This window comes from Heteronotia binoei, chromosome 6 (assembly GCF_032191835.1).
Source record: "Heteronotia binoei isolate CCM8104 ecotype False Entrance Well chromosome 6, APGP_CSIRO_Hbin_v1, whole genome shotgun sequence".
NCBI lineage: Eukaryota > Metazoa > Chordata > Lepidosauria > Squamata > Gekkonidae > Heteronotia > Heteronotia binoei.
Window position 1 is genome coordinate 136,927,186 of NC_083228.1, and position 20,654 is coordinate 136,947,839.

At 42.2% G+C, this 20,654-nt stretch overlaps 2 protein-coding genes across 3 annotated transcripts in view; both read right to left on the reverse strand.

Moving 5' to 3' along the window:
* Window positions 1-4,701, reverse strand: part of LOC132574446 (cytochrome P450 2J2-like) — a 39,167-nt gene extending 34,466 nt beyond the window's left edge. The window contains exon 1 of one of the 2 annotated variants that reach the window (XM_060242801.1): window positions 4,522-4,701. In XM_060242801.1, the coding sequence (XP_060098784.1) occupies window positions 4,522-4,686 (165 nt within the window). In that variant the 5' untranslated portion in view covers window positions 4,687-4,701. The remainder of the gene's footprint in view (window positions 1-4,521) is intronic. The other variant, XM_060242800.1, reaches the window with a different exon arrangement.
* Window positions 4,702-14,975: 10,274 nt separating this feature from the next.
* Window positions 14,976-20,654, reverse strand: part of LOC132574454 (cytochrome P450 2J2-like) — a 42,570-nt gene continuing 36,891 nt past the window's right edge. The window contains exons 7-9 of the mRNA XM_060242808.1: window positions 20,419-20,606; window positions 19,510-19,651; window positions 14,976-15,166 (exon numbers count right to left, since the gene is read on the reverse strand). Of these exons, the coding sequence (XP_060098791.1) occupies window positions 14,976-15,166; window positions 19,510-19,651; window positions 20,419-20,606 (521 nt within the window). The remainder of the gene's footprint in view (window positions 15,167-19,509; window positions 19,652-20,418; window positions 20,607-20,654) is intronic.

Genomic DNA, 20,654 nt, shown 5'->3' on the forward strand with positions numbered 1-20,654 from the left:
TGCAACTGATTTTACTTTTTTTTCCACACGAGGTTGCAGTGTGATAGATTTTTGTTTGGGTTCACCCAACCTTCTATCATCTATTGATAACTTTTACATTGCTTTGCACATGGAAAGTGACCACTTGCCCCTAACTCTATCTTTAAGATTGGATCTGGAGGTTAATATGGTATCATCTTCCCAATCTGTGAAGGCCTCTGAGAATGTTCTAAAAAAATCAAGTGGCCCCCGGCCCTAGAAAGGGAGTTTTCTTCCCTCTTTGGCTCTGAAGCACTGTGCAGATTAAGGGATTCAATCATAAATTCCAATTCAGATGATACAATCCTTTCAGGATGCTCATTATTAATTGATTGACTGTAGTGCTAAAGCTAAACCTGTGATTTTGTCTAGGTCCAGTTTCTCTAGCTGGTTCGATACAGACTGTTTAGCTCGGAAACAGGAACTGAGAGCACTATTTAAAGAGGCCTGTCCCTCCAAAGACCCAACAAAAATTAAGGCCTATATTGCTTGTGAGAGAGCCTACCTGGAGCTTATTACTTCCAAAAAGAAAGTTTTCTTTCAGAATAAATGGGACCAACATTACCACTCGATAAAATCTAATGATAATAAGGCTTTCTGGAGAACCATTTTGGGTTATCTAAAAAACAATTCTGTTACTGACCCAAATATTTCTACGCAAACATGGGTTGATTACAGTACTTCTCTAACATTTTTGCTGCTCCATGTGTATTTCCTCCTATCTTAGCAATCCCACAGTTACTGATATGCCGGTCTGGCCTCCAGTAACTCTAGAGGAAATCAGTGATTTATTGAAGGATTAAAAAGTGGGTAAAGCACCAGGCCCTGATGGCCTTCCCACTGAGGTATTCACAAAGTTTGCCGATTGGTGGCTCTTGCCCCTCGCAAAATTGTTCTCTTTCATTGATCTGCATGGCTCCATCCCAGACTCTTGGCTTGATTCTATAATTATCCCAATTTACAAAAAGGCGGGGTTAGAGTTACCAGAAAATTTCTGCCCCATTAGTTTATTATCTATAGTGGACAAATTGTATGCCAAAAATTTAGAACTCCGATTAACTGACTGGATGCGCCTAGGCAACATCATAGGTCCTGAACAAATTGGTTTCTCCAAAGGCAAATCTGCTATGGACCATTGTTGCCCTTTGGCCTTACCTGCTGAAAAATATATGCATACCGGGACAAAAAAATTATATGCTGCTTTCATCGACTTGAAGGGCGCATTTGATTCAATAGATAGAGCCCAACTATGGATTAAGCTAGGTTACCTGGGAATGGACCCTCGTTTGCTGTTTCTCTTGAGGAAACTTCTTTCTAATACTTTTTGCTAAGTGAAATTTTCTTCTAGTGGTGACCTGACTAGCAAAATCCCAATGTTAAAGGGGGTTAAACAAGGTTGCATGCTGGCCTCACATCTTTTAAATTTATTTTTAACTCACCTGGTACAATTTTTGAACCCTATTAATGGTCATCCGCCTAAACTAGCAGGTCGAGCGGTCCCCTTATTACTTTATGCGATGATACTACCATCCCCTCTTGCACAAGAGTGGGCCTGCAAAGGTATTTGAATGCCTTCTATGATTACTGTAATTGTAATTCACTCTCTATCAATTATGCCAAATCTAAAGTAGTTGTCTTTTCAAATTGCTGGCGCCCATAGAGATGGTTTATTGGCAACTCAACAAGTGAGCAAACAAAAATTTTTAAATACTTGGGGATCAGATTTAACCACAAATTAAGCTGGGTTTCACATCGTAACAACACCGTCAACTTGGCTAAATGTTTGGTTGCTCAAATTAAATAGTTTTATTTTTTGCAAGGTGCAACCAATTAGTTCCAGCAGCAATTAAGGTGTTCAAAGCTAAAACGCTAGCTGAAATTCTCTATGGTATCCCTATATGGATCTCAGCATTTACCAGGAAAGTGGAGGGCATTCAAACCTCATTCTTTAGACAAATTCTTGGTAAGCCAAAATGTGTGTCCTACTTTGCTCTCTGCTCTGAAGTGGGTCAGTCTTTGGTGGAGACAAAAGCGTGGATTGCAGTGTTTAAATTCTGGCTCAAAATTCACTTTAGAACAGATCCTAACAGTCTTCTTGATTGTATGAAAAGAGACCCATATATTTCATCCTGATCAGCAGTTCTTATGTCCAAATTTAACCAGTTGGGGTTAGAGGTTGATGCCCCATTATCTATCAGACTTAACCATTCCAAGTCATCACAGGGCATTTATGTTGGCTAGACTAAATGCATTTCCCTCCAAGGTTTTACAAGAGAAATATCATCGAGTCCCTTTAGGTGACAGACTCTGTTTCTGTGAAGCGAATATTCCCAACTCAATTCAGCATATATTGCTTGATTGTTCCTTTTATCATAATCTCCGTAAAGATTTATTTTACAAGCTTTCTTTCTTCCCAGATTTGTCTGTTCTGCCTCCCTGTTATTATTTATTGAACGATACTAAGGGGGAGGTTAGTTAGGCTGTGGCAAAATTTTTGGCTGACATCCTTAAATTTAAATCTGACCATGTATGAATGTATCTGTAAGCTCGATTTAGTTTTGATTTTATCTCCAATGTTTAAATTTTTATATTCTGTGTATTTTTATTCGCAACTGTTATGCCATTAAAGTTTTGGTATGGTAACAAACAAAACAGGTGCCATCAGGAGGTCTACCAGTGGGGCCAGGACACTAGAAGCCCTCCCAATGTTGCTCCCCCCCAATGGTCTGTTGTCTCTCAGGGAAGACAGCAGAGACAGAGATGCAGTTCAGCTATATGGTGCCTCTTTTAGAACTCAAGCACTGCTGCCCAAGCAATGAGATCTGGCAGATGGGCATAGAGATCATGCAGCAGGTTTGTTAATTAGTAGCAATGTCTGCACTTTTTTTATTCCTCACTGAGTTCTTTTTTTCCCAAAACATTGACTTTGAATGATTCATCTTCACTAGTTTAATATAAGTTAAATGCTTGTTTTTACATATCTATATTGTTCTATATCTTTGTTGTTCAGAAATCCCAGATGATTAGCTGAGTAAAGTATCTTTTAAGATACATGGGAAAATCCTTTCTCCTTTCCAGAGTTGTGAATGGGCTGCCATTATTTTGTGTTCTTTTGTTTTTCCTACTTATGACAAACTAGAAGAAAGACTGTTAAACCCTTCCTGCCAAAAATGAATGTTTCCATGCCATTTTCCTCTTTTTAGTAATCAACTTTATTTGTTTCAATTCAAAATTATTAATGATGAGCAAAAGATATTTTAGGCAGCAGAGTCTCTTTAGGATAATCTGGCCATTACGTGACCATTAAGTTCATATTCTGTGATATTTGAAGCTTTCATAATTATGATCTACAACTATCTCTGATTCATTTGGATCTGTATTATGCACTCGTAGTATTCTAATTTAGCCATTTCTTCACTACATGTGGCAGCAATACTTTTCTGTCCACTTATTGAGGGTCATTCACTGTTCTTTGACTATGTGGGAAAGTCGTGTTTTCAATAGCTTTGAAGGGATGGTGACTGAGAGAACCAGCTTGAATATAGGACTAAATGATATTGAAACCTGTTTTTCTTTGCTTTTTGAATACAAGGGATTAATGTTGAATGATCTGGCATATCTAGTTTGGTGTAGTGGTTAAGTGTGTGGACTCTTATCTGGGAGAACTGGGTTTGATTCCCCACTCCTCCACTTGCAGCTGCTGGAATGGCCTTGGGTTAACCATAGCTCTTGTAGGTGTGGTCTTCGAAAGGGCAGCTTCTGGGAGAGCTCTCTCAGCCCCACCCAACTCACAGGGTGTCTGTTGTGGGGGAAGGAGATAAAGGAGATTGTAAGCCCCTCTGACACTCTGATTCAGAGAGAAGGGCGGGGTATAAATCTGTGATCTGTGGTCTTCTAGTGTCGCTAGGCATGCAAACTAATGCTAGATCTACTTTTCTCCTTAACATGGAGGTTCACAGTGGACTAGCATTAGACCTCCAATGCAGTATGATTTCAAGGGGGTCAAAAATCATTCTCTTGGCAACTCCAGTACTGCAAAGAGAATGAATGTATCTTTCAAATGCTGAAATGATATATGGCATCAGGTACAGGTTGCCACATTTTTTGGACTGTACAGAGATCACCAACAAAGAAAGCAGGTTGCTTCAGTGGATCGGATGATGTTTCAGAGTTTATGTAGTCGGTTAGACAAGCTACCTTCCCTCCTTGCAAGTGCCCTTTCTTAGGTTTCAGCACTTGCATGGTGATCATGAAGCAAGTCTGTAGAGAATATCTGTAGACATCCTCTTGAGAAGAGAGGTCAGAGAGAAGAGAGGTTTCCTTTCTGAGAGATCTAAAGTTCTTTTAAGTGGGCTCTGTACAGATGCAGACCTGATATGTGAGGATTCATAGATGGCTACCTAAGATTGTCAAGAAACGATGCGAGCCCAGTAAGAAAATGAGTATAGTTCTCACTTTAATAATTTAATTAACCACAAAAATTAATTATATGGAATGACATACCTTAATGAGAGTATCTTTATGAAGTATGATCGCATATCGCCAAGCGTTTCCAATGATGGGCAGCCAAAAGGGGCCTGGAGGGTAGGACTTATGTGACTGCACTTGTCTCAGAAAGTGCAGAACCAGGAGACACACCAGCAGGGTGATCAACACCCCCGACATCATCCTCGTTTCTTTTTCTGTGCCTCGATATCTTTCACGGGGATGGGCTGGATGTTCTTCCTCTAGTGAACGTTCTTTTCTTACAGACTGTTGCCAATTGACTCTTTCTAGTGACATCCTTTTATATACTTTGCAATTTAGTAAATACACAGGATGTCTCCTGCCACCAGTGCCAATCAATATTGGGATGTGGTCATAGATAAATGTAGGGATTATCACTGTGATTAACTGTGATAGGATTACTCAATCATTTCTGGAGAAGGAAGTTTAACATCAAAGTTCTATCAATCCATTGGTTGCAACCAGGGCCTTTTTTAAATAGGAATTCACAGGAATGTAGTTCCAGCTGGCTTGGTGTCAGGAGGTGTGGCCTAATATGCAGATAAGTTCCTGCTGGGCTTTTTCGATACAATAATCCCTGGATGCAACTCGGCAACTGCTAGTTCAGGCTTCAATGGGCATGTATGAATGGGCAGATGGTATTAATGGACATGGTCACAGTTTGCGAGAAGATTCAGAAAAGGAAAACGAAGGCCCAGGAGTTGTTAGTGGGTATATCGCTCCCGTTTATAGTATACTGGAATAGACTTTAGCCAAAAGACCAAGTTAAAGAAATTGTTTTTCCGAACAATTGATAGATAATAGAATAGACTGTACCAGTTGTAAGTTCAAACTTGCATATATTATTATATTATTAGCAGCAGCTGAGGTCAGAGGCTTGAGTTCTTTGCCTTCCTTTTTTTTAATTGGCTAGATTGAATTAGAGGTATAATGGATGGAATAATGGTGGAACCACCTTCCAGAGATGGTGCGAGCCCTGCGGGACCTGAACCAATTCCGCAGGGCTTGCAAAACATTTCTTTTCCAGCTTGCCTTCGAGATGGAACCCGATTAATCTGACGTATGCACATCTAGCCATCTTATGGATATTATGATCACAGTATTTTAGCACCCATTTTATATATTTTATCTATTTTAAATTAATTTATTATACAACTGATATATTAAAATTGTTTACATTGTTTTATATGAATCATGGGATTTCCATGTCTGTTAGCCGCCCTGAGCCCGCTTCGGCGGGGGAGGGCGGGATATAAAAATAAAGTTATTATTATTATTATTATTAATACTTTCCTGTGTTCTGGATCACTTATCCTAAGAAATATTTATTGGTATGTACATTTTGTATAATTGTTTATTGACATAAGAAAATTAAGGACTCTGATGCTTGAAGACAAACCCAGGGGTGCTGGACATAAATTAAGGTCCCTTCCCCTTCCCAGGGCTTTTTTTTTGTAGCAGGAACTCCTTTGCATATTAGGCCACACACCCCTGATGTAGGCAATCCTCCAAGAGTTTACAGGGCTCTTAGTACGGGGCCTACTGTAATCTCTGAAAGGATTGGCTACATCAGGGGTGTGTGACCTAATATGCAAAGGAGTTCCTGTTACAAAAAAAGCCCTGAACCTTCCTCTCTTGTCATTCTCTCTGTGACCCTGCACCAGCCGCAGTTGTTCAGTGCTGGCAGAAAACACTTTGTGATGCGTAATGGATGATGAGCGAAGTCAGAGGTTTCAGCCTCTCTCTAAACAAACATTTGCTGTGAACCTTCCCAGAACTGAAAGCGCACTACAGAAAAATCTTCCAATGCACCCAAGGAACAGATGGATGAACCACCAAAGCTTCTCATTGCCTGAGCTCTCCAGGAAAGGAGCTCACAATTGAGGTCAAAGGCCAGTCTGCCCTGGTACAAATGATTCTGTGGTTTATATCAGGGGTGGCCAACGGTAGCTCTCCAGATTTTTTTTGCCTACAACTCCCATCAGCCCCAGCCTGCATGGCCAATGGCTGGGGCTGATGGGAGTTGCAGGCAAAAAACATCTGGAGAGCTACTGTTGGCCATCCCTGGTTTATATAAATTGGTTGATTTTTTACTATTATTAACACTAGACAAGGTAGTCTGCCTTAGATTTCGATGTCTTATATTTTTATTATGTCCCTCCTCCATGAAGTTCAGGACAAAATGCATGAAGATTACCTTCCCATTTCACCTTACAACAATCTGCTTGGTCATTCAGTCTGAAAGACTATGACTAGGACCCAAGGTCATCTAATGAGCTTCAAGGACAACTAAAGAGATAAACTAATCCTATTGTGACATTAATACCACAATGGATGTCATGAGTGAGGTAGAAAAATTCGAGGACAACAAGCCTAGATAAGCTTAATGTCAAAGTTCTTAAGGAGTGATTTGGGCATTGCCTTAGTAAGATCCCTACTCTGTTCTACACCGGGATATATTCCAGATACAAGATTAGATTAGATTAGATTTATATCCCACCCTCCCCGCCAAAGCAGACTCAGGACAGCAATGAAAACAATACATTACAATAAAACATCAATTCAACAATTCCAACAATTAAAACAATATAAAACAATAAAACAATTTGGTGCTTGTATCAAATTAATTTTCGATGGCATTTCATGCTCTTAGGTATCCTTTTGAATTACTATGTCAGCAATTTAATTAGAGGCTAGCCGGCAATTTAGTTAAAGGCTAGCCAAAAAAGTGTTGCCTTGTAGACCTTGTGGAACTGGGTGAAGTCCCACAAGGCTCTGACCTCCTCCGTTAGTTGGTTCCAACAATAGGGGGCAGTGATTGAGAAGGCTCTATCTCTGGTGGTCTTCAATCTTGCCTCCCTCGGCCTGGGGATCAATAGAAGATTTTGTGCTCCAGAACAAACACTTGACATTCTGTTTGATAAACCAGCACCGTAGCCAGGAATTTTTCTTGGGGGCGGGGCTAGCAGGGGGCAGTTTAGCACAGTGAAGCTTACTTTCAAGAAAATCTGCTAAGCAGATCGGGCTGTGCAATGGATTGGATAAGCTGCTCTTGTTTTGTTTTGACTGAGCAGCCACATTTTCTAGGTTAGGGCTAATCCTTTAGAAATGTTAATGCCCTCCTTGGCCAGAGACAATTACATGGTCAGTTCACACCTACTCTTCAAACCCAACAACACTTCAGAAATGTTAATGACCTCCCTGGCTGGACTGGACAAATTGGGGAGGGGCATTGCCTGGTGAGAGCCCTCTCATAGCTACAGGCCCATGAAAAACACATAGACAGAATGATCAGTATATGAAAGACCCCTGCAAGTTTGGTGTAGTGGTTAAGTGTGTGGACTCTTACCTGGGAGAAATGGGTTTGATTCCCCACTCCTCCACTTGCACCTGCTGGAATGGCCTTGGGTCAGCCATAACTCTGGCAGAGGTTGTCCTTGAAAGGGCAGCTGCTGCAAGAGCTCTCTCAGCCCCACCCACCTCACAGGGAGTCTGTTGTGGGGGAGGAAGGTAAAGGAGATTGTGAGCCGCTCTGAGACTCTTCGGAGTGGAGGGCGGGATATAAATCCAATATCTTCTTCTTCTTCTTCATCTTCTTCTTCTTCAATCTCCCCTTCTCCTTTTGCATGCATCAAACCTACACTTGCAAGTGGGCATAGCAGAAGGAGATTTACTCGTGGAATCAGGTGTCATTGACACACACTGGGTCAGTATCCATGATTAAGTACTAGATTAAATTCCACAAACATGTGATTCACCCATGAACCATGAATTCCATGAAGGCACAGTAACTTGAGCTCTGGAACAGAGCAGGAAAGGTGGCTTGTTGAAGGGTGAGTGTTTGCCTTGTCTTTAACTTCTTTTACCCAACTACAAGGGGAAATCAGCTGTCTGAGTTTGCTTCCTGGGGTAAAAGGACTGCTGATTGCATCAGGTGATTGTTGCTGATTGGGAGTGTTTGTGTTGCTTGGGGCTGACTGCTTGCATTTATAAGACTGCACCTCGTCAGAGGCTGAGCATAGTCACTTGAGCTCTGGGAAGAGTGGGAAAGGTGACCTGCTGAAGCGGTGAGTGTTTGCCTTGTCTTTAACTTCCTTTACCCAACTGCAGGGGGAAATCAGCTCTGTGTGTGTCTCAGTTTGTGTGTTTGCTTCCTGGGGTAAAAGGACGGCTGATTGCATCAGGTGATTGTTACTGATTGGGAGCGTCTGTGTTGCCTGGGACTGACTGCTGGGGCCCACCTTCTTTGCATTTATAAGGCTGCACCTCGTCGGAGCCTTTGGCAAGTGCTAAAGGGCTTGGCCTGTAGCTTTTAGCCTAAGGGCTCTGAGAAAAGGCCAGGAAGCAAGCGCTTTAGTCTCCTTGTGTCCCAATAAAGTAAGTAGACTCTTCACAAGGAGAGCCACATAAACACAAAAGGCATTAAAAGGGGAGGGTCATATATTAAAAAGCAATTATGAAGGTAGAATTCCAGCACTCGGGGTGGGGGCCATCCAGTGTATTGCACTGAGTGTCACATGTATGACTATCTGCCCACTGGACAGAGGTCTTGGGTGTGTGCTCGATGCAAGGAGCTCCTCGTTCTCAGGGAACGAGTTTGCACCTTTGAGGCCGAGGTGGCTGACCTGGAGAAGCCGAGACAGTCAGTTAGGCTATCAGAGAAGACTCTCAGGGACTTGTCAGATGTGTCCCACTCTGAAAATGGCAGCCTCACTGCTGCCAGGGAGCATGAGGGTCGAGAGGGTACAAGGCAGCGTGCTGAGGATAAGGGGAATGTGCCCTCAGAAGGGACCTCTTCTTCCGTAGGTGAACAAGTATCCTTTCACACCAAGGAACCATCCCTGGGCAGGGGGTGGGGTCTTGGTAGTTGGTGATTCAATCCTTAGGCAAGTAGATAGCTGGTTGGCAAAACCACATACTGACCGTATGGTGACTTGCCTGCCTGGTGCAAAGGTAGTGGACATTACACATGTTGTAGATTGGCTGATAGATAGTGCTGGGGAGGAGCCAGTGGTCGTGGTACATGTCAGCATCAACAATGTGGGGAAATGCAGTCATGAGGTACTGGAGGAAAAAGTTATGCTGCTAGTCAGGAGAGTCAAGGCCAGGACCTCCAAGGTAGCCTTCTCAGAAGTGCTACCTTTCCTTGCACAGGGCAGGAGATGCAGGCACAAATTAGGAGTCTCAATACATGGATGAGATGATGGTGTAGGGAGGAAGGGTTCAAGTTTGTTAGGCACTGGGATGCTTTTTGGAACAAGCAGGAGCTGTACAAAAGAGACAGTCTCCACTTGTTCCAACAGGGAACCAGGCTGCTGGCACTTAAAATCAAAAAGGTGGCAGAGCAGTTTTTAAACTGAATCTTGGGAGAAAGCCAACAGGAGATTAAATGTCTCTGGTTTGGGATGACTCATCTCAAATAGATGAAAGGTTAGCTGTTACTTTTCTACAGGGAAATGGATTAGAGTTGTCCATTGAGACAGTAACAAACAATATGGACTGCCTGGTAAAGTTTCAAGGCAGCAGGCCTAACTTGCATGGGAAATTATAGATGTTTATATACAAATGCTAGAAGTGTCTGGGGTAAGTGTCAGGGGGGCTGAAATGCTTACTGTTGGGGGGAAATATAGCTATTGTGGGTATTTCAGAATGGTGGAATGAGGAAAATCAGTAGGACACGATGATTCATGAATATAAATTATATCGCAAGGATAGGGAGGGAAAGGTTGGAGGTGGGGTGGCTTTGTATATCAGAGAGGGTATACAGTCAAGTAAGATTGAGAAGGTAGGAGAATTAGATTCACTTGTAGAAATGCTTATGGTCGAACTAGTGGGTCCGAAAGGAAGATTAACTCTGGGAGTTTGTTATCACCCACCGGATCAAAAGATAGAGGATGATTATAAAATGATGAAAGAGTTAAAGATAGCTGCTCGACATAAAAACTGTGTTATAATAGGTGATTTTAATTATCCGCACATTGATTGGGTTAGTATGAGTTCAGGTCAGGAGAAAGAGATTGAGTTTCTAGACACTCTAAATGACTATGCTATGGAGCAGATGGTCATGGAACCTACGAGGAGAGAGGTGATCCTGGACTTAGTCCTAAGTAATGTCCAAGACCTGGTGAGAGATGTAAAAGTGATTGCACTGCTTGGGAGCAGTGACCATAATGTTATTGATTTCACCATTTGTATAAATAGAGAGTTACCCAAAAAGATCAACACAACCACTTTTAATTTCAAAAGGGATAACTTCTCTGAGATGAGGAGGCATGTGAGGAGGAAACTGAAAGGAAACATAAATAGAGTTAAAACCCTTGGGGAAGCTTGGAGGCTATTTAAAACTACAATCCTAGAAGGTCAGATAAAATATATACCACAAGTCAGGAAAGGCATAAATAGGTATAGAAAAAGGCCTAGATGGTTAACAAACAAAGCTGCATGGTTAACAAACAAAGCTGTAAAAGGTAAGAAGGATTCCTTTAAGTGGTGGAAAGCTAGTCCAAATGAGGTTAATAAAAGGGAACACAGGTTGTGGCAAATAAAATGCAAGTCTGTGATCAGGCAGGCAAAAAGGGACTATGAGGAGCATATTGCAAAAACATAAAGACCAACAACAAAAATTCCTTCAAATACATTAGAAGCAGGAAACCAGCAAGGGAGGCAGGCAGTAGGGCCTTTGGATGATCAAGGGGTAAAAAAATTACTGAAAAAGGATAGGAAAATGACCGAGAAGCTGAAAGCATTTTTTGCCTCCGTTTTTACTGTGGAAGATGGAGTTTGCCCACTCCAGAACCGCTGATTTGGGGAGGAGGAGGTGTTGAAATACCTGAGTCAGATTGAGGTGAAGAGAAAGGAGGTCCTACAACTGATAGACAATTTGAAAACTGATAAGTCACCAAGCCCGGATGGCATATGTCCAAGAGTTCTGAAAGAACTTCGAGGTGAAATTGTGGATCTTCTGACAAAAATATGTAACCTTTCATTAAAATCTGCTTCCATTTCTGAGCACTGGAAGGTAGTTAATGTCACCCCCATCTTTAAAAAGGGTTCCAGAGGAGATCCAGGAAATTACAGACCAGTCAGTCTAACTTCAATACCAGGAAAGTTGGTGGAAACCGTTATATTAAAGAGAGAATGAATAGGCACATTGATGAACAAAAGTTATTGAGGAAGACTCAGTATGGGATCTGTAAGGGAAGATCTTGTCTCACCTGTTAGAGTTCTTTGAGGAGGTGAACAAACGTGGACAAAGGGCCCCAATAAATGTTGTTTACCTTGACTTCTAGAAAACGTTTGATAAAGTTCCTCATCAAAGGCTCCTAAGCAAGCTCAAGAGTCATGGGGTAAAAGGGCAAGTCCTCTTGTGGATTAAAAACTGGCTAATTAATAGGAAACAGAGAGTGAGTATAAATGGGCTATTTTCTCAGCAGAGGGCGATAACCCATGGGGTGATGTAGGGCTTAGTACTGGCTCCAATGCTTTTTAACTTGTTCATTAATGATTTGGAGTTGGGAGTAAGTAGAAGAAGATGATATTGGATTTATATCCCGCCCTCCACTCCAAAGAGTCTCAGAGCGGCTCACAATCTCCTTTACCTTCCTCCCCACAACAGACACCCTGTGAGGTGGGTGGGTCCCTTTCAAGGACAACCTCTGCCAGAGCTATGGCTGACCCAAGGCCATTCCAGCAGGTGCAAGTGGAGGAGTGGGGAATCAAACCCGATTCTCCCAGATAAGAGTCCGTGCACTTCATCACTACACCAAACTGGCTCTCCTAGTAGTGAGGTGGCTAAGTTTACAGATGACACTAAATTGCTTAGGATGGTGAGAACCAAAGAGGATTGTGAGGCACTCCAAAGGGATCTGTTGATGCTGGGCGAGTGGGCGTCAACATGGCAAATGAGGTTCAGTGTAGCCAAGTGCAAAGTAATGCACATTGGGGCCAAAAATCCTAGCTATAAATACAAGTTGATGGGGTGTGAATTGGCAGAGACTGACCAAGAGAGAGATCTCGGGGTCATGGTAGATAACTTATTGAAAATGTCGAGACAGTGTGCAACTGCAATAAAAAAGGTCAAAGCTATGCTGGGAATTATTAGGAAGGGAATTGAAAACAAATCAGCCAGTATCATAATGCCCTTGTATAAATCAAAGGTGCAGCCTCATTTGGAGTACTGTGTACAATTCTAGTAACCTCACCTAAAAAAGATATTATAGCATTGGGAAAAGTCCAGAAAAGGGCAACTAGAATGATTAAGGGTTGGAACACTTTCTGTAGTGTCTTGTGCTTAAACAAAGCACCACGAGGCCCCGCAGTAAAGGGCGGCCAGGGGAAGTCCCTTGGTCACCCTGCGCAGCACGGGTAAAGACGCCACCTATCAAGATCAGCGGTGGGAAGTTTGACTGGCCAGGACTGGGCTGGCCAGCTAGGGGCTGTTCCGGGATAAATGTATATAAAGCGGGTCCCGGCCCGCGTGTTCTGTTCTGTGATGTACCATCCATTAAAGCATGTTGCCTTCAGCACGTCTCGTCTCTGAGTACATTACACTTTCCCTATGAAGAAAGGTTAAAACACTTGGGGCTCTTTAGCTTGGAGAAATGTCGATTGAGGGGTGACATGATAGAGGTTTACAAGATTATGCAGGGAACAGAGAAGGTAGAGAAATAAGTACTTTTCTCCCTTTCTCACAATGTGAGAACTCGTGGGTACTCAATGAAATTGCTGGGTTAGAACTGATAAAAGGAAGTACTTTTTCACCCAAAGGGTGATTGACACATGGAATTCACTGTCACAGGAGGTGGCGGCGGCTACAAGCATAGCCATTATTATTATTATTATTATTATTATTATTATTATTATTATTATTATTATTATTATTATTATTATTATTATTATCTTCAAGAGGGGATTGGATAAATATATGGAGCAGAGGTTCATCAGTGGCTATTAGCCACAGCATATTGTTGGAACTCTCTGTCTGGGGCAGTGATGCTTTGTATTCTTGGTACTTGGCAGGGGCAACAGTGGGAGGGCTTCTAGTGTCCTGGCTCCACTGAGCTCCTGAAGGCACCTGGTTTTTTTGGCCACTGTGCAACACAGAGTGTTGGACTGGATGGGACATTGACCTGATCCAACATGGCTTCTCTTATGTCCTTATGGAACTCTCTGTCTGGGGCAAGTGATGTTCTGTATTCTTGGTGCTTGGGGGGCAACAGTGGGAGGGCTTCTAGTGTCCTGGCTCCACTGACCTCCTGAAGGCACCTGGTTTTTTTGGCCACTGTGCAACACAGAGTGTTGGACTGGATGGGACATTGACCTGATCCAACATGGCTTCTCTTATGTTCTCATAGCTGGATCCCTGCAGTCCACCAGCAGAAATTGTTACTCATTTTTTATTTATTTATCAGATTTATATCCCGCCCTCCCCCAACAAGCTCAGAGAGGCTAACAACAGTTTAAAAGCATTAGCAATTTACAAACCTATTAAAAATAAAATCTATAAAACACATTTCCATACATACTAAAAATCTAAGATGGCAAACTTCTAACTTCCATTATATTAGCTCAGGGAAATTGTCAGTGCTATAAGGTAATAGCCCCTGCCCCCTAACCATTGAAGGCAAGTTTGAATAATTCGGTCTTACAGGCCCTGCGGAACTGTGGCAGGTCCTGCAGGGCCCTGATGTTTTGGGGGAGGGCATTCCACAAAGTGGGGGCTATTACCGAGAACGCTTTGGCTCTAGTGCTGGTCAATCGAGCTTCTTTCGGTCCAGGGATCATAAGGAGATTTTGAGACCCTGAACATAGTGCTCTCTGGGGTACATATGGGGAAAGGCGGTCCCGAAGGTGTAAATGGTTTACACGTGTATATACCTTGACCTCAGGGGCATCCCCCTTTAATGCGCCACAAGCTCATATACATGTGTACCCAAGACAATTATTATTTGGACCATTCTGCTAGGTACAGGATTACAAGTGTTTATCCAACACAACATAAGGTGCAAATTCTCAGAATCACGCCAGGATTGGTTTAGAGTGAAGACATTACTGAGAAAGAGAATAATAACAAAGGGAATTAGCAAACTGAATGTCGAACTGGAAATATATACACACACTAAATAAGTGTTCACTTCCCTTGAAAGCCCCACAAGGCAGAACTTCATGGGATCACCATGAGTTGGTTGTGACTCAGTGTCACACTTTACCTTTTAGAACTCTGTATTAAGCATTTATATGAAGGTATCAAAACTATTAATAAGATTATTTATTGGGCAATGGAAATAAATTTGCAATTAGGAATGTCACAGATCTACCTGAATTCCATCTTGAGGAAGCATCTAATGAACTCTGATAGAATGACTTGAGCAACTGAGAGCAGGTTTAGGATGAAGCAAAAGGAATGAAGGAGAAATTAGCAGTGATGAATGAGCCGCTCCAATTTGTATAGTTTATGATGCACTGCTGCAGGGAACAGCGCAGAGTTTATGTGGACGGGGAACAAATGTTACCCCAATTACAGGCTCTGTGCTGAGTTCTTTCACTCCATCTGGCAGCTGGAAAGTGAACGCCCTCATCAGGCTGGTAAAGAAGATGAAAATCTCAATCCTTGCCATCTGCTCTCCCAGGCAGACACGGGATCCTGCAAAGGAAAGAAGGGAAGGCAACAAGTGAAGAATCTATGAACATGTATTGTCGTCTAGCATGTAGCACCCAGGGGAACATACTGTGGGTAAAATACTGTGAGTTGATGGGCCAAGATTTCCTTCTTCCTTGCTCCAGCAACCTGTGTGGCTGCAAAAGTAAGACCTCTACACCATATTACAGTAGAAGGCTGTTTATTTCCTATATTTCTGCCCCCCCAATCCCCAAATCCAACAAAAGACAAAGAGAACCAACATAAGAGTAAGACCACATTTAACTGCAGTCAAATGATTGTCCCTGGGAGAAGTCTCAGCGTGTCCATTTTCTGGCTATCAAATCGTTCATCAAGCCCTTTCATTCAGAGGTGTCGAACTCATTTGTTACAAGGGCCGGATCTCACATAAGTGTCATTTTGTTGGGTTGGGCCAGGTGTGCCATAAAATGTAACATGTGGTAAAGGTGATTTCAGATGCCAACTAGCGATAGCAGGTGAAATGACAGTAGCAGGCTTTGTTGGACTAGGTGTGACATGCAGAGGTGTAGTAGGTGTGGAGATACCACTGTTGGTAATGAGATGGGAGATCTCAATTCCATCCAGGAGGATTCAGTCCAGGAAGATGCAAAGAATAAATGGACGTAGGTCTGACATTAGAAGTCACAACATTCAGTTGGCATCTGAATTAATCCAAGATATAAAGACCAACCCAAGTGTTCTAATTCCTAATCAGGGTTTCTTTGAAAGGAAATACAGATAGGAACAGAGAACACAATCTTTTTTTTTAAAACAGCTTTTCAGAATAAGCCAAAATAGTTTCCTCAATGTACAATGTGCTTGTCAGAAGAATCCACCCACTTTCCTTCCCTCCCTCCCTCTTGCCCACCGAAGAAGTGTGCTTGCACACCAAAGCTTATACCTGGGGTGCGGTCACACCTACCATTAAAAGCGGGTGTGTAGCGCTCAAATCTGAACTGCTGAATATTGAATCGATGCAGGGCAGTTCAGACGAGCATCCAAGAATGCGATTCATTCTGTTGTGCGCGATCAGACATCCAATACTATCACGCTCCTTTCTTGGAGCATGCGTAATCAGATGGTGATTTCTGGTAGCGGAGGGGGTCCATTGAACATGCGCCCAACTGTTTGGAGCTGAGAAATAAAAAATTTCTTCAGAGGCAGGGGGGAAGGGCGAAAGTTTCCAGAATTAACATTGCCGATCCAAACCACGGAACTGCCAGGAATTATTTTCCTAGAAATTGGCAGTGACAATGATATCTTAAAATCCTCCACATTGAAAAAAAATAATTTTTTCCTGTTCTGAATAGTGGGATAACGTTCCCCCCCCCTCCGATCCTGTGTTGATTGGAGAAGCAGAAGCGTCACCTCAGATTCCCGGATGATCTGGCAATGCGCATGTCTGCTGGGGCTTTCTTTAAAAAAAAAAGGTGAGAGGCAGTATCGTGCGTGAGCTGTCCAAACAACAAAAAGCCGATCTTGTGCCACTGTTTTGAAAAAGGGCCGGACTTTATGTACTGTCAAATTAATGCGCCATTCATGCATAGCAAGCCTGGATGAGCCCGGATGACGATCGATTGCCAGATGTGGCTGTCTGAACGAACACATTTAATCCGTCAGCCAGACAGAGCTGTGTCGTCACTAATGGTACGTGTGACCGCACCCCTGGAATACAACATTGTTGGTCTTAAACCTGCCTTGGACTCCAACTATGTTTTTTTCTCTTTCTTCCTCTCCCCTTCCTCCTCAAAAGATGAGGAGCAGACTCAGAGAAGGAAGCATAAACTCTGTGTGCGTCTTTGTGTGTGTGAGAGAGGCTTGTCTTCATATCTCTCCGTCATGAAGCAGGAAGTAGTCTCAAAGTTTCAATCATCCACTGGAAAGACATTGTGCTTGTTACTCTGTTAAAGATTGTGTCAAGTCCCTAGGTTTCTTCAAATAAAGAGACTCTCCATTGTTGCAGATAAACGTTTAAAAGAAGGTCATACTGGGTGCTCACAACACTGAGTCACTGTTGAAACTGCCCCAGTCCCAGTGTTGAAGCTGCCCCAGTCCAAGATGGCAAAGGTTATATAGTCTATCACAGGCTGTTAAAAGCATGCTTTCTTTTGGGCGTGCAGACCATTCAAACTTAAGAGGTTACAAATCACACCACCAGTTGCTACCAAGCATAAGCAATAGATAAGAACATTCTAAGGTGGGAGTTGTGGCCTTGGGGCTTGTGATTCCCACTCGTAGAAGGCACTGAGAGTTAACTTTCGTTTCTTTAGCTGCATTCTAAACATACATTCCATTGATTACATAGAACAGGCATAGGGAGTAAATAAGGGACCTGATGGATTGTAAATAGATTTTAATGGTGGACTGTCCATTACCCCTCCCTGATGAAGACCATTGATGATTGAAACATGCAGAATCTGCTGGCAATCCACGTTGAGAGTATATTGGGATGTCTGATAACCATGATCGTGTTTTGGATATATTATGGACTTTGAAACTTTGCACAAGCACTTTGTTGTTATTGGGAAAACAAATTGTGAGCTTATAGCTACTTGAAAATTCTGTTTTCTTATGTCCCTTGGTTTTTCTTATACGCTCATTCATGCTTACAAAGCGTTATATATAAAGTGGTTAGAAGCAATATTTAAACTGCATTAGTTATTTATTATGAATCTTCTTCTTGTTCCAGTCTCTTTCCATGATTCTCTTCATTGCTTGCTCAGCAGAAGACGGGCATGAGCACATCAAGCCATGATCTCATGGAAAACAGAATGTAAATCCTTACTATCCCCATGTTGTAAATGATAATCAGTTGTATTTATCTTCCTGTAGCTCATCCAAAAAACTGAATACTTATACTGTCATGCATAAAGATGAGGGAATTCAGTGGCTATTATTTCACCCTCATTCTCTGGAATTGTGGTGCAAACTGACCTGTGTCAGAGGTGGGATTTACCTCAAGCTTTGGGAGGGACATGTGATGTGGGCTATGCCCAGCAGGTGCTTCGCCATGGAACATGTTGTATTGTATATTGTAAGAAAAGGGGCAGGACTTAGTAGTTCTGAAACAATATGTAGTGGACTGTCCCATTTCCACTGAATGAGACCATTCTCCAGGGGTGCATCTTACCATTCCCACCTTCCAAGAAGCAGAGTGGTGGGCCAATGGGAACCACAGTATGGGTTACAAGAGTGGTCAACCCAACCTACAGTTTTAGAATCGGGCAAGCTGTAGCACAGTTACAAGAGTGGTCAACCCGACCTACAGTTTGAGAATTTGGGAAAATGTAGAACAGTTACCAGAATGGTCAACCCAACCTACAGTTTGAGAATCGGACAAGCTGTAGAACAGTTACAAGAGTGGTCAACCCGATCTACAGTTTGAAAATCTGGCAAGCCTTAGAATGGCTTGCCAGATTCTCAAATTGTAAGTCAGGTTGACCAGTCTTGTAACTGTTTTACAGCTTGTCCGATTCTCAAACTGTAGGTTGGGTTGACCATTCCGTATAAATTATTGGTGGGAAAGAAATCCCAGCCCTCGAAAAAAACCTTACATCTGGTGGAAACAATCACCTGGCAAGGACCCTCAGAAGCAAGAGACCTCAGCGTTTTTCTAATAATTTCATTGTCTTCCAGAGTTTTTTGTCTTGTTAAACAATTCTCTGAGCACTCTGTTTGAAGGACTTTTGTTCATAGAGCGGATTTGTCTAATGAGATGTGGATTGAGAAACTTACCAGTACTTTGTTACTGTTGGAGACATATGATTGGAGTACTTTGTTACTGTTGGAGATATATATTTATAGAGCATTTCAAGTAGTTTTGTATTAACTATTGCATATAATATATAAACCTTACTAGGATATAAGACATTTATTTGATTGAGGAGTGTATTTTCCTGTGTTTTGTATAGCTTTGTATAGTTTTAACACAGGATCCCATTTTTGCTATTGATTGTTACATACAGGAAGACCCACATTCTATTCCTGCTTCCATTACTTAAGGATCTCAGATTGGGCTTGGGTTGGGCTTCTGCCTTAGATCTTGCACCACCATGCAGAGCATCCAGCAGTCAGAGTGAGAAACTAGGTCCAATGTCCGCATGTTGTTTCTCAGTATATGAACGTTATGCAGAAAAGAGAGAAGGAAGTCCCGTCTTATGTCCAAGCTATATTTAATAGATTTTACCTTTCAGTTGTTTTCTAACCAAAATCATAGTAGTATTTGTCACAAGGTTTTGTTAATTTAGCAATTCCTAAGAACATTCTGTACAAGAATAAATATTCCTGAATTCACCTATGAACAGCTACCAATCACATTTTGCATTTACCTGCACCAAACGGAAGAAATGCTTCTCTTTCCATAAAATTTCCATCCTTGTCCAAAAAATGATTTGGGCTGAATTCCTCCGGTGTCTCCCATTGTGTAGGATCAAGAAGAACAGAGCGGAGGTCTGGGAAAATAACGGTGCCCTGGAAGAACGAAATTCTTGCTTTAGGATGCATACAGGCAAGGATATGGATCTATTCCTGTCATTGTCCCAATGCTAGTATTTTCTGTTTTCTAGGGTTGCCAGTCAGTGCCTGAAACCTGACAAGAGACTAGGGGAAGGGCAGAGACATTGTTCAGTAATGACATGGTGTCGTTTTTGGACTGAACCTGGAACTGGTCATGCCACTCTAGATGTCAGTGGAAACTCTATGGTTCTACCATAGAGATTCTTGTGAATCCTTGAATGGTTTGAAATCTTTCCTGAGTTCATCCCAGAAATTATGTTACGCTGTCGATGCTACAGTGATTTATTTATTATTATATTTAACCCTGTTGGCCTACTGAGTGCAGTGGGGTTGAGGGCTGTCAAAGGGAGGTTTCGTGCTGTAGGGGTAGTCGTGGCATCTCTGCTGCTTCTGGCCCCCTTCAAAGGTCCAAAATGGCCCCAACCATTTCTAGCTTTTGATGATCCTAGCCACAACAAAAGTAAAAATGATGAAAACAAAAGGTAGCAAGAACAGACTGACAGTTAATGTGATTTTTTGGCTATTAGCCACCAGTGGCTTTTAGCCACAGCGTTTTGTCTCTTGATGGCACCTGAGGTTTTTTTTGCCACCGTGTGACACAGAGTGTTGGAGTGGATGGGCCATTGGCCAGATCGACATGGCTTCTCTTATCTTACAAAGTGCTACCTTTTATAAATATCACTCTTAGAATCCAGAAGTGCAACCATAAAAATATCCTGTACCTTTGGAATAAGAAAACCATGCATATTCACATCTTTTGTACATTGTCTGGGGACCCCAAAATATATGAAGTATTGGAAGCGTTGGATCTCGTGAATCACAGCATTAGTGTAGGGCAGTTTCTTCCGATCTTGGTAGTGGAATAATTGAGAGGAACCTAAAACATCTTCAATCTCTTTGTGGACTTTCTCTGAGGAAAAGGGTAAAAAAAAAAAAATATCATGGACACTGCATTGTC